This window comes from Hyperolius riggenbachi, chromosome 3 (assembly GCF_040937935.1).
Source record: "Hyperolius riggenbachi isolate aHypRig1 chromosome 3, aHypRig1.pri, whole genome shotgun sequence".
NCBI classification, from domain to species: domain Eukaryota; kingdom Metazoa; phylum Chordata; class Amphibia; order Anura; family Hyperoliidae; genus Hyperolius; species Hyperolius riggenbachi.
In genome coordinates this window covers 182,804,238-182,818,251 of record NC_090648.1, presented here as the reverse complement: position 1 = coordinate 182,818,251, position 14,014 = coordinate 182,804,238, and the positions used below count along the sequence as shown (strand labels likewise).

The window sequence follows — 14,014 nt, the reverse complement described above, 5'->3', positions numbered from 1 at the left end:
CTTCCCATCACTAGTCTGGTAGTTCACGTGCGACGTGACGCAGCCAAGCTCCGCCTCCTCCACTCGGCCTTTTCCTGATGTCTCACCGCCGTGACCCTGTAGTGCAGCGGTAGTGGTTGTTTTGCGGTTTTCCTGCACGTGGAGTGCACTAGTGAGGAATGCATGGCATGAGAATCCACTAACATGATCCTGATCCGTCTTTAGCCGACTGTCCACTTGTGGAGGAACTTATGTTTTAGTTGATTTTTTTAGCTGCTTTTGAGAACCTGGATCACAAGTAAGAGCACCAGGTTGTTATTGTCTGTCATACACGAACAAAGACATTTCAAAGGAGAGAATGCAGTGGTCAGTTTTTTAGTTTACGCATAGAAAGCTTGTGTGAAAATGGCAACATTTGTTTACTTTTTTCTTTCATACTTTCAATATGTAAATACAGCATCCAACAGAGCCTGTCATCAGCTTTCATAAAGATAATCGCAAGTTGTAGGCTTTTCTTGTGAGGAGGAAGTGTATTACAGTATTATTTAATACAGTACTTTCATTTTATATAGCACTGACATCCCCCACTGTACTACACAGATTATCATGTCACTCAGTGGAGCTCAGAATTTTCCATAGACATGGTCTTATATCACTATCGAAGTGTAAAGCTACATACACACATGCGACAACGATCGTTCGTTGTGAACGACGAACAAACTTTTAATTGATCAAAGAACGACCTAAGAAAAGTTTGTTTTTAAAAGTGTGTAACAATCTAATCGTTAGAACGAACGTTACATCATGTAAAGCAACTATTGCGCTTCCGCATAAAAATGAAAAGTTCCATGGAGAAATAGCAAAATGCGCATGTCAGGCCTAGTATGAACAACCGTTTCCAGCGGCGATGTACTACTTTTGCAAACGATCGTCGTTGGAAAAAATCCGCCCAAGCTAGATCGTTCGTTATTAACGATCTAGCTCATCTGTCGTTAGACTTAATGGTCATTGGCTGCTTTTTTTTTAAACGATCGTCGTTTGATCGGGGAACGATCGTTTCAAACGACTATAGTCGCATGTGTGTATGCACCTTTAGGTACATTTTAACATAACTGTATGCTTTTTGAGATCTTTAAAAGCACCTTATGATCTGAAGAGTATTATTAATAGTTGGCAGTATGTATGCAAAAGGGATCCTTCTTTAAAGCAGACCTGCACTAAAAGATGCAAACGCACAATAACCTTTAAAGAGAACCCGAGGTGGATCTTCGGGGGGGTAGATGGGACACAGAGCCATGTTCTCTGCCTAATGACATGGCTCTGTGTCCCCCAACCGCTGCTCTCTGCCCCCTCCCCCCGCTATAGTTCCCTGAGTTTAGCGACAAGATTTGTCGCTAACTCGGAGGTAAACAGAGAGGAGAGGAATTCCCTGTTTAAAACGCCTGCCAGGGGCGTTCCTACATGGTTTCCTGAACTGCCATTGGGGCAGCTCTCTCCCCTTGGCCGCGCCTCCTGCCGCTCCCCAGCCTCCCTGCACGCAATGAGAGACAACACAGTCTCTCAGTGAAGAGTCATAATCCAGGGGTGACGCAAGTGTAAGTGGGCCATTGCAGCCCACGGGAGTTGCAATTTTTGCATCTACCTGATCCGCTCAGCCCTGTGGATCAGGTAGCCTACTTTTTTTTTTTTTGAGCCCACCTCGGTCCCTCTTTAAAGAAAACCATTGCTTTCTTACAGCTCATAAAAGTCTTGCACTAAATCTGCAGTGTGTCTACTTCCTGCTTTCATAGAAACAGACATATAGTTAACATCCTGTGTTTACCAATTGGCTCTTCTGCTGTTGCAGTCAGCTGACAGCTGAGTGATCAAATTACAACCTGTGATTATTCACAGATGAGAGGGAATTGGACAAGGTACACTCTCTAAATACATACAGGGTGCATTTCTCTCTGTTTTCCTTCTGTCCTGTGCAAGAGTTCAGGTCCACTTTAACCACCCTGGCGTTCTGATTAAATCGCCAGGGTGGCTGCGGGAGGGTTTTTTTTAAATAAAAAAAAAACTATTTCATGCAGCCAACTGAAAGTTGGCTGCATGAAAGCCCACTAGAGGGCGCTCCGGAGGCGATCTTCCGATCGCCTCCGGCGCCCAGAATAAACAAGGAAGGCCGCAATGAGCGGCCTTCCTTGTTTTGCTTATATCGTCGCCATAGCGACGAGCGGAGTGACGTCATCGACGTCAGCCGACGTCGTGACGTCAGCCGCCTCCGATCCAGCCCTTAGCGCTGGCCGGAACTTTTTGTTCCGGCTGCGCAGGGCTCAGGCGGCTAGGGGGGCCCTCTTTCGCCGCTGCTCGCGGCGAATCGCCGCAGAGCGGCGGCGATCAGGCAGCACACGCGGCTGGCAAAGTGCCGGCTGCGTGTGCTGCTTTTTATTTCATCAAAATCGGCCCAGCAGGGCCTGAGCGGCAGCCGCTGGCGGTGTTGGACGAGCTGAGCTCGTCCAGACCGCTCAGCTGGTTAAGAGAACCAGAGCCAAAGCTTGGGTTTATAAACACATACGTATCTTAGGAAAGGGAAGCAGTAAAACAGGGGGGCCCACATTTTTTTTGGCTCGCGAGCTACTTTGAAATTTGCTGCAACCAAGAGATTTACCAGTACAGGTAGCTAAGTGTAGGTGCCCAGCATAGGTAGACTGGGTCAGACTACAGTGTGACCCTCACTGCTAAGAAATGACAACTATAAAACACTTTCCTAGCAGAAAATGGCTTCTGGGAGCAGGAAAGAGATACAAAAGGGTCAATAGTTCATAGATTTTAGCTCTGGAATACTTCAATGAATGTCATTGAGCAAAAACAATAAAAAACTTAAAGTAGATTTAGATTTAAATAAAACTGTGGGATCTCTTAAAAAGTCATTTTTAGGAGGAGGATAGATGCAATTGTTCATTTCTGTTATGATCGCTTCTGCAGCGTTTACTGCCGACTGCAGTGGTATTGCAAACCAAGCAGTTCTAATGTCATTACATGCATTTGCTTGCATAGTTTGGTTTGCACTTAAACTAGTTGCTGATTCCATCTGCAGTCGCTCTGAAGTTAATGACAGTTTAATATGCTTTTGTGTAAACAAACATTGGGCTCTATTCTCAAAGAGCCAAATTTTCCGCAAAATGTTACCGCTATATTCCCGCCAGCGGTAAACTCCGCATTTTTTCCACATTCACTAATATTTTCCGCATGTTTTCCGCATGCGGGAAAAAAGATGCGGAAACAGGCATTATTCATGCGGTAATCATGCGGTAAAAAGGTCGCATGAAAAAGTGTTTAAAAAAAAAAGTTAAAGTCCACCAAGCACAGCCCTTAAGCCTCCACACTTCATTAAAGTCAATGGGATGCGGAATATATCACCTACTACTTGTAGGTGATAAAAATTCGGTAATTAACGAAGAAATGATGCGCCTGAACATCTTTGAGAATTGATCTTTTATTGCGGAAAATACCGACTTTTGCGGAAATTTTACCGCATGAATCCCGCACTTTTATCACACTTTTTCCGCATGCGGAAAAAACATGCGGAACATTTTGAGAATCCCAACTTGCCGGTATTTTGGGTGCAAACTTCCCGCATGTACTTTACCGCATGCGGGAAGTCTTTGAGAATAGAGCCCATTGTCTGCTGCAGTGGAGGGGCGGTCCCTTTCCTGCAGGCTGCATATCATTGTCTGCCTTTTCCTGCTATCAGCCTGTGATTAATTACCATTCACTTGTGTGGGAATCTGCAGGTCTGCTCCCATTGGATGACCTCAGTATAAAGAACTGCTTCCTGCAATGCCTCATGGGCTATCATAGTTTCAGACTCTATCTGTTACTCTGCTCGTGCCCCACCTCGTTCCTGGTCCGTGTGGACTGCGCTGACTCCTGCGAAGGGGTCAGCGAGTCCTCCTAGTTCTGCTCTTGTTCTAGAAGTTGCTACTTGCTTGTCTTGTGTCATATATTGGTTCATCGCCAATATATACGCATACTTGCGCATTTTGTTATTTTCCTTGTATTCGTGTTACGTTAATATATCAGTGTCGCTGATATATACGTACACGAACTGTTTATTTCCTGTGTTCAGTTAGTCAGTTTTCCAGCACGTTTTGGTAGTTTGCGCGTATCGTGAACACCCGTGCTGAGCTAGTTATCCTGTTCCTGGTCCTGTTTGTGGATTGCGTTCATCTCTGCGAAGAGATAACGAATCCTTCTGAATCCTGTTCCTGGTCCTGTTTGTGGATTGCGTTCATCTCTGCGAAGAGATAGCGAATCCTTCTGAGTCCTGTTCCCTGTATTACTTCAGTCTTAGTCAGAGTTCCTGCTTATGTCATATATCGGTTCATTGCCAATATATACATATGTTAGTCAGACGTTACGAATAGTTTCATTGATAGCTGTAATTGTAATACGCTAGGAAAACATACTTATTGTATATTTATCTGTGTTACGTTCATCTATCTCGATCCTGCTATTTCCTGTCTCTCCTGTCCTGTCTTTGTGAGGCACGCCATCGCCGCAACGCATTGGCTGCCTCATTCCAGTCTGTCTGGGTTTGGACGCTTGCTGTCGCTAAGTAATCGCTAGCTAGCAAGCGTTCATTCTGTCTACCTGTCCTGATCTCCTCAGTCCTGGTTTATGCGCTCAGCGCTACTTTGCGCTGAGACGTTATTACGAAAGTGTTTGTGGCTGTTCAGATCTGCACCGGCTCTGTGCACCACAATCTCCTATTGGAGTCAGTCCTCTCCTCCACTAAACTGGGGATATCCTGATCCCTTGTGCTGGTGTGTGTACCTTCTTCACGTCAGCTTATGTGTTGTATGCTGACTGTGGAGATTACATCCCCAAGCGTAACAATTTCATTAGTTTTTCACCTTAAGGCTAGAAACCCACTAGGAGAGCTTTTCTGAGCGCTTTGTGATTTGAAAAGCTCTAGCTAATGTAATGCTATGGGTGTGATCCCACTTGAGCGATGTGATTTTATAAAAATCCCCCATAGCATTGCATTACCAAGAGCTTTTTCAAATCACTCACGCTTACAAAGCGCTCCCAGTGGGTTTCTGGCCTAAGTGTCCTTTAAACTGCTACCTGAAATGATCACTAACAATTGCTTGGACCAACTTTAGACTGTATGGTAAATAAAGCATGAAATAAACATGGACAGAAATTTGGGCAGAAGTACAAACTTGACTTGGGCATACATACAAACTGCCTGACAAGGGCATAGTTCAGCATCCTATGTGAAAGAGCCCTTAGAGAGCTCAGTAGAAGTTCACATTAGACAAATGGGAGGGTTCTGAATGTGCTAAGTGCCCCAAATTAGGGCAATTTCCAACTATTATTTTATCCCTTTTGAGGACACAGGTGTACTTAAAGATGTATACAATAGAAAAATTGAGTCTCTTTTGAAGAGGTCATGGTAGTCAGTCATGTAATCTTTTTCACCTAAGTTGACTGACAAATACTTATTCAGTCATACGCCTTCTGAAAGGGTAATTGACTCCTTAACATTAATAGATTTTGCTAATGCTTACTATGGTGCCCATTTACAAAGGCTACCTGAGGTACCAAAAATCATCTGTTTGAATGGGCATTCATTTTCAACTCCATTTATAGCCCTTCTGTTTGAACTTGCATCAGCCCCTCATATATTCAACAAAATCTTGGAATAGCTGGCAGATTTTTCAGGCTTTAAAGAGAGCCCGAGGTCAACCTTTCTTTAAAAATCAAATATCTGAGAGGGAAGACTCTGGATCCTCCAGAGGCTTCTCACGCTGTCCTCTGCTGATGCCTGGGACCCTCCTGCACATTGTGACCACGCTTCTCTTAATGCACCAGCGCTGGTGTGCTGCACAGCCGATCCTGCGCAGTAACATGCGCAAGAAAATCTCTCTAAACATGCCTAGAATCGCTCTGAAAAACCTCTTCAAAAACCGCTAGCGTCTGCGGATTTGGTTTTTGGTGTGCACCAGCCCTAAAACTGTGTACAAGTTTTAGACTTTCTTTGTCCAAACTGGTCATTTTTTATTATTTTGGTTAAAAACACAAAAGTGTCCCTGACAATGGCAGTATCTTTTTCTAGTGAGCTACTAAGACCAAAAATGTTTGGCCACTGGCATTGTAGTTAACGATGACCTGCTTATCAGCAAGGAATTATTTTGCTACCTTACCATTTGAGACTATGGCTATCATTCATAAAAGCAGTGCGGTAAAAAAAAAATCTGTGCAGGAAAATACCGCATTCAGTATTTTAGACTTCTGTGTGCTCATTCATAAAAATGTTTACAGTTGCGATAGCACTGCGGTATTTTCCCGAACTAGGATGGTTCTTGGCAGGCGGTAGGCTTGTGGAAACACTAGAAGCTGCCGAGTTGATACATTTTCTCCTCCAGAGACAGCGTTACTATAGAAGAGGCAGCCCCAGCATCCCTTTACATGTGCATTTTTTTTTTAAACTGCCTCTGTTTGCCCTGAATCTGTCTATTAGTCTTTCTAAACAATCTATTTAACCTATTTTGGTTCCTGGACGTAGAAACTACGTCCAGAAACCATGCGCGCTACCGCGGCCGATCGCGCCTGTGCACGCGCACTCCCGGCCGCGGATTCGGTAGCCACGGAATCAATGTATCGGGCTATGGTGTCCGATCACTGATTCCTCTCCCCCGCTGAAAAAGCGACAGCTTCTCTCGGAAGCTGTGCTTTTTCTGGCCGTTCCCTCCCCGATGCGTCACTCTAAGCGTGTGTTACGCTTAGAGTGACGTCATGTAAACAAACTCATGGCCGCCATCTTGTGGCCAAAAAGTAAAACTACAACTAAAATTAAAAAAAATTAAAAACAACACACAATTACATTACAAAACTATACTTTACATCCCACCCTCCCAAAAATACCCAAATAAAATGTTTAATATAAAAAAAAAATGTAAATATTTACCTAAGGGTCTAAACTTTTTAAATATCAATGTAAAGATGAAATATTTCTATATATTTTTTATTTTAAACTTGTAAATAGTGATAGATGCAAAACGGAAAAAATGCACCTTTATTTCCAAATAAAATATTGTCGCCATACATTGTGATAGGGACATAATTTTAACGGTGTAATAACCGGGACATATGGGCATATACAATACGTGAGTTTCAATTATGGAGGCATGTATTATTTTAAAACTATAATGGCTGAGAACTGAGAAATAATGATTTTTTTCAGTTTTTTTCTTATTCTTCCTGTTAAAATGCATTTACAGTAAAGTGGCTCTTAGCAAAATGTACCCCCCAAAGAAAGCCTAATTGGTGGCGGAAAAAACAAGATATAGATCAGTTCATTGTGATAAGTAGTGATAAAGTTATAGGCTAATGAATGGGAGGTGAACATTTCTCAAGTGAAAACGACGGAACGCGAATGGGTTAATTGCCACAGCTTAGAAGAATTTCAAAAAAATGTTACACATGCAGGTTTTGTGATGTGAAATAAATCTGAAAACAGGTACCCAAGGGGTTAAAAAACACAGCCTTGGTATTCCGGAATGCCTTTTTTGCTCTGCTCTCACTGCTACTGCCGCTGCTGCCTGGGAGGTATGTCTGATTAGCTTAGCTGTTCTCCGCATGCTTATCGGCTCTGCCAAGGAAGCGGTATTCTCCGTGCTGACACCGCTTGCTCTAATCTTTATGAATTGACATATGGTGACGTGTTAACATAATCACCGCACAAGGCGGTAATTTATCGCACTGCTCGGTAATTGTAGCTTTTCATGCGGTAACAGCTTTTATGAATAGACACTTTGCTAAGTGCTCGGTAAATTCAGCTGTTTACAGCATTTCTGCATGCTGGAATGCTTTGAGTGAACCAATGTAGCCATTATCATTAAATACTATGACCAATAGGCAGTCTCTCCTATAGAAATAAAATCACCTCTGGGTTCTCGTAGGCAGGGCCTTATTTCATGCAAGTATTCCATAATTTGGCATGACTCTCTACCTGTGTCTACTCTGCCTATAGTTAAGTGGAGTCCTGACCTTTCTATTGAGTCTGTAGTGGATTGGACGATCATTTTAGCAGCCTGGCTAAAGTATCAGGTAATATTATTGTCAAAGATAAATCCTATAAGATATTCTATGACTATTATTTGACCATTGCAAAGCTCTCTCAAATATTTTCATCTACTCCAAGCCTCTGCTTCCATTGCAATTCCCCTGATGGAGACACACTACATTGCTGGCGGACTTGCTAAGTTATTTAAAAATCTTGGTAGGAGTGTTTAAATCCGATAGTGATCACACTGGATACGCCCATACAGAAATACATCAGTATAGCCTTGTTCTTTAAAATAAAAATAGTGAATATCATAACACGTTTATAGCTTTTGTTTGTTTTGCAAACAGATGCCTTCTGGCTAAATCTTGCAAGGGCCCCCTACCTCCGACTTCAGCCCTAATAGACAAAATCTGATGGATATACAACGTAGAACACATTTCATACAAATTGAATGCCAGACTACATAGGCTTGATTCACTGAGACAAATAGCATGCCTTATCAGAGATAACACGCCTTATCAGAGTAGCATAACGAGCGCCACAAACTTATGGCAATGGCGAAAGCTCCACTCGTCCTGCTCTGAGCCCCTGGGGGTTCGTAGCGCTCGCTATGCTACTCTGATAAGGTGCGTTAACTTTGATAAGGTGTGCCATTTGTCTTAGTGAATCAAGCTCCATGTGTTTACTCATATTTTGAATTACTGGATCATGTGGTTCCCACTGGACCAGAGTCTGTTGCAATATGCTACATGCACATTGCAACAAATTCAGTGGGATTTTACCATTAGGCTTAAGAAAACATAAAAGTATAATGGGTGGCTAGGTCCTCTTTAAAACTGCTGCTAATGCTTCTCACCTTAACCCAGTGCCATAAGAAATGCATATACACAGTGGCACCAGAGCTCCATATCTCTCTCAAAGCTACTGTATTTTTGGTAGCATTTTTGGACATGCCTAATGTTGAATCGTATTTGAAATACTGTATATCTGTCATTGCCCAAATTCTGCAGTTGTTCTTTTTTACCGTGATTACAACATAAATGTTGCCTTCTTGTTTTAGAGAAAGACATTACATGAATAATGTCAGCTGAAAAACATGTGAAAAATGTGTGTCCATCATCACAAAATGAGCTTCTTGAGAACTTGCAAGTCTCATGTCAAGAAGTGCTTGATATAGCCCAAAAGAAAGGAAGAGCAAAATGTCCGAAGTGTAATAGCTCAAGAATGTTCTATTGCTATACATGCTATGTGCCGGTAGAAACTGTACCTAAAGGTGACATCCCAACTGTAAAGGTAGGTAACTTACTTATTTTAGCTTCCTGCACTATGTTACACTCTTGTAGTTCAGTCTATACAAGAGGGGCAGTGAAATGCATACAAACAGTTTAAACTCCTCTCAGGATGGTACAGGACCCCCTGCAGGACTGCACAATAACTCAGAATCCTTCTCAGAGCAATGTTGCCATTGTTCAGAGGGGGCAGGTAATCTTTCACATTTGGTGGTGGTGCCTCTTGATTAGAGATTTTTGAAACAAGACTAATATATTAGTGCACAGAAAGACTTTGAGAAGTGTCGGCACTATCTGTCTTAGGGAATGGAACCTCAGTAGAGAGCCACATCTACTGATGAGGGCATAGGCTTCGTAATCACAAAGTGTAGGAGAGTATCCAGAACTGCAGAAGGTGTTAAAGTGAACCGAGCACCTTTTTTTCACTCAGGACATTTCTATAGCACATGAAAAATGTATGCCGACTATCTGTTTCATTATTAAAATAAACTTTAATTTTACCTTATATTTTACATTCAAAGTTGTTAAATTTGCCTGTTTGAGCAGACCTGCCGACCGTCCCCATCCGCAGAAAGTTCAGTAACCTCTAATTGTTTTATTGCGCTAATTACCAAGAGGTAAACCATGCCTTTCATCAGAAAAGAGGGTGAATAATTAGGAGTGTGTTTTCAAAGCATGGCTTTGAAAACACACTCCTAATTATTCACCCTCTTTGCTGATGAAAGGCATGGTTTACCTCTTGGTAATTAGCGCAATAAAACAATTAGAGGTTACTGAACTTTCTGCGGATGGGGACGGTCGGCAGGTCTGCTCAAACAGGCCAATTTAACAACTTTGAATGTAAAATACAAGGTAAAATTAAAGTTTATTTTAATAATGAAACAGATAGTCTGCATACATTTTTCATGTGCTATAGAAATGTCCTGAGTGAAGAAAAGGTGCTCGGTTCACTTTAACGGCAAGTGTGACAGCTACATGCATCTAGTCCCTGGATAATGAATATAGGGGACTTTCCAATGTCCCTAATGTATCACGTTCAGGTGCATTTAATCTCTGAACTATTAATGTATGCATTGAGCTCCACCCCCTCTCACACGTTGCTTGACCTAGTTCAGTGTCTGTTGCCTGTGGGGACACAATCGAGATCACCGTGTGCTCCTGATGTGACCCTGCACATTTGTCCCCTCACTTATCCCATACATTTTCTTTGTCTTGAATGTTTTTCTAATTGCAGTCTGATTTTGGTTATCACAAACATCTGGCATGGAATGTGTTAGTACAACCCTCGACTCCTTAGAATACTTGGAGGTTGCTGGAACCTGTGTGAGTGACGCCCAGGAATTTGCATATTCTGGATGTGTCTCCTTAACGGCCATGTGGTGAGGTGGGCAGAGCTGAACCAATAAGTTCTATGTGCCCTGAGCTGAACTAGGAAGTTCTATGCGCCATGAGTTGATCCACGAAGTTGTATTGTATGTGCCTTGAACCCTGCCCTGTGGAGACAAAGCCAATGCTGACTTTCTCCACACTTGTAATCAGTCTCGAGAGAAGTTCCATTTGCATGAAGCGGCTGTCAGGTGAACTTGGAATTTAAAGATACTGATAAATACAAGCAGATTATGGCGTCATGAACTTGTCTCACTCTAACCTGTCTGATGTTCTTTCTCACTAGGACTAGCCATGTTGGCTAAATACCCCAACTACCTTTTTTAGATGCACAGAATTAGTTTTTCTGAAATGAAAAACCCATGCAAGACTTGGAGTTTTTTTTTTTTAACGTATTGTTGTTTCGTATTGTCATCCTTTTTTATATTGTATACAACAAGCGTAGGAGGAGCTCTACATAGGTACAAGTATTAGGTGTGCCTCGGCCTTCACCCCTGTGTCCACTGGGGTGCTTCGTATAAGTAAACAGCAACAGAGCCGGCACCACCAAAGAAATAAACGATAAGCTCTTTTATTGCATCACACCAATGGCTCGAATAATGACAAACGTTGTTTCGGGCATAGCCCTTTCTCAAATTGCAATCGCCATATCCTTTTTATATTGGAACGGCAGCAGATGTGTCAGCTATGCAGTTTAGCTGTGAACTGTGTGAGTGTTGCTGAATCCAAGAATGGCAGAAGATGGTTACAATTCATTGTGTTTACTTTCAGCTTCCTGTGAAAATTGATATTATTAAACACCCCAATGAAACTGATGGAAAAAGCACCGCTATTCATGCAAAACTTCTAGCACATGAGGATGTTACTATATATACGTATCCTTGTATTCCTGATTACAACAGTCACAAGCATGAGGTAAGGCAAATCCTGATTTCTTCTTTTTTTTTTTTTTTTTTTTTTCAATGAATTTTATATAGTAAATAAAGGACATTCTGTTTCAGGCAATTGCCATCTTAATTCCCTCTCACTGAAGCCAATACTGATGCCATTTCCTCCTTTACTTTTTTTTCACCTAGAAACTGTTAGGCCCCGTTCAGACTGCAGAACGCATGCGGACCGCAACGCGTACGAACGCACGCCATCCGCGTTCGTATGCGTTGCGTGGCTGATCCCATCACTGAAAAGTGAATGGGACAGCCATGCGTTTTTACAAAAAATGCGTGCAGCATGGTGCGGTCCGGAACGCATGCAGTGTGAACATCAGACATTGCACTCTATGCAATGTCTGATGTCGTGCGTGTCGGCCACCTGCACGCGTTTCCAAAACGCGGCTGGAAACGCGTGCAGTGTGAACGGGGCCTTAACAAAGCAAGCTAGTGCACATGTGAGCACAGTATAGATCAGATTTCAGCAGCTCACTGAACTGCCCTTATCCAATCAGTGGTAGGAGTGTGGTAGGGGTGATGACAAGCTGAACAAATAGAGCCAGGCTGACTTGAGATACGATTTATTACAGCAGAAACATTTCTGAATAGAGTGAATTGCTTGAAAGGCAACAGGCTGCATAATAATACAGAGCAGTTGGTAAATGGAATTTAATTTTGTGACTGACAATCCCTCTCTAAGCAAACTTGTCACAAGTGTCTAATGTATTCATTTTGATATATTTGTATATAGAGATAGATAGTTACAAATTGCTTGATCTGTTCTATTTTCTGTAGATTTTAAATTTAAAGCAAATTTTTAATTTATTAATTTTGGATTTTTGCCCTGCTCTTTACTTAATGTATGTGAATGCTACTGTTTCCTCCCTAAAAATGTTTTGCTTCCAGCTGTCGTTTTTACAGTGTGGGCTTGTGAATGATTTTGATTACAATGGGCAAAAAACATATGTTACTTACACCAGGCAATTGGTTACAGCTTATCTCTCTTCTAGGAAGAGCTATACTGGGCTATTTGAAGTTGCATTGTGAACTGATTCTCTGACTGATATAGCATGACTAGGGTGGTAACTGTTAGCCACTGGGGGTATTGGGAAAAGGGCACAGGCACAATTGGTTTTCCCTATTTTATAAATATTTAGACACAGGCTCTTCTTAAAGCCGTACTAAACTTGGGTAAAAAAAGCATAGCTGGTGCTTACTAGATCTGTACTGTCATTTTTCGTTGGTAGTGTTGTGTGCAGCCTCTTCTGCTGTGTCCATCTCCCCTATCTGCTGCCACTTCTGCTTGTCATAACAGTTCTTAACTAATGGTAGGGATTGTGAGCTCCTCTGAGGGACAGCTAGTGACAAGACTTACTTTGTACAGTGCTGCGTAACATGTCAGCACTTTATAAATACTTTAAAAAAATGGTGCCTATACACGGTACAACTAAAATGTTTGATTTTCCCATTTATTCGACCAAATATAATCGAATAGAGTAAAAATCAAAAATCTTTTCTTGATTTAAAAAAAAAACCCAAAACAATTGTATTCCATTTTTTTTCTATAAAAATCTGATCGGACATGTTGGAAAAATCTGGGTGATTGTTTGTGAAACTGTATAGAGTATGGTAGGTTATATAAGAAAATACTATTAGATAAAACCAACTTTTTCTTCATATTAGATTTAGGTTTTTCTCGGATTTTTATAAAAATTGAATGTTTGTGTACAGGATCTTCTAAAAAAATTAGCATATTGTAATAAACTTCATTATTTTCTGTAATGTATTGATAAACATTAGACTTTCATATATTTTAGCTTCATTACACACAACTGAAGTAGTTCAAGCCTTTTATTGTTTTAATATTGATGATTTTGGCATACAGCTCATGAAAACCCAAATTTCTCAAAAAATTAGCATATTTCATCCGACCAATAAAAGAAAAGTGTTTTTAAAACAAAAAAAGTCAACCTTCAAATAATTATGTTCAGTTATGCACTCAATACTTGGTCGGGAATCCTTTTGCAGAAATGACTGCTTCAATGCGGCGTGGCATGGAGGCAATCAGCCTGTGGCACTGCTCAGGTGTTATGGATGCTTCGATAGCGGCCTTAAAGAGACTCCGTAACAAAAATTGCATCCTGTTTTTTATCATCCTACAAGTTCAAAAAGCTATTCTAATGTGTTCTGGCTTACTGCAGCACTTTATACTATCACTGTCTCTGTAATAAATCAATGTATCTTTTCCCTGTCAGACTTGTCGGCCTGTGTCTGGAAGGCTGCCAAGTTCTTCAGTGTTGTGGTTCTGCTATGAACTCCCCCTTCCAGGCCCCTCTATGCACACTGCCTGTGTGTTATTTAGGATTAGAGCAGCT

The 14,014-nt window shown here is 41.6% G+C and overlaps 1 protein-coding gene across 3 annotated transcripts in view; it reads left to right on the top strand.

Annotated features, from left to right (window-relative positions):
- Positions 1–12: 12 nt before the first annotated feature.
- Positions 13–14,014, top strand: part of DTWD1 (DTW domain containing 1) — a 32,554-nt gene continuing 18,552 nt past the window's right edge. Inside the window, exons 1-3 of one of the 3 annotated variants that reach the window (XM_068275414.1) lie at positions 13–277; positions 9,099–9,331; positions 11,485–11,628. In XM_068275414.1, coding sequence (XP_068131515.1) covers positions 9,119–9,331; positions 11,485–11,628 — 357 coding nt within the window. In that variant the 5' untranslated portion in view covers positions 13–277; positions 9,099–9,118. Of the gene's footprint in view, positions 278–8,002; positions 8,080–9,098; positions 9,332–11,484; positions 11,629–14,014 lie in introns of those variants that run through there. The other 2 variants (XM_068275412.1, XM_068275413.1) reach the window with 2 other exon arrangements.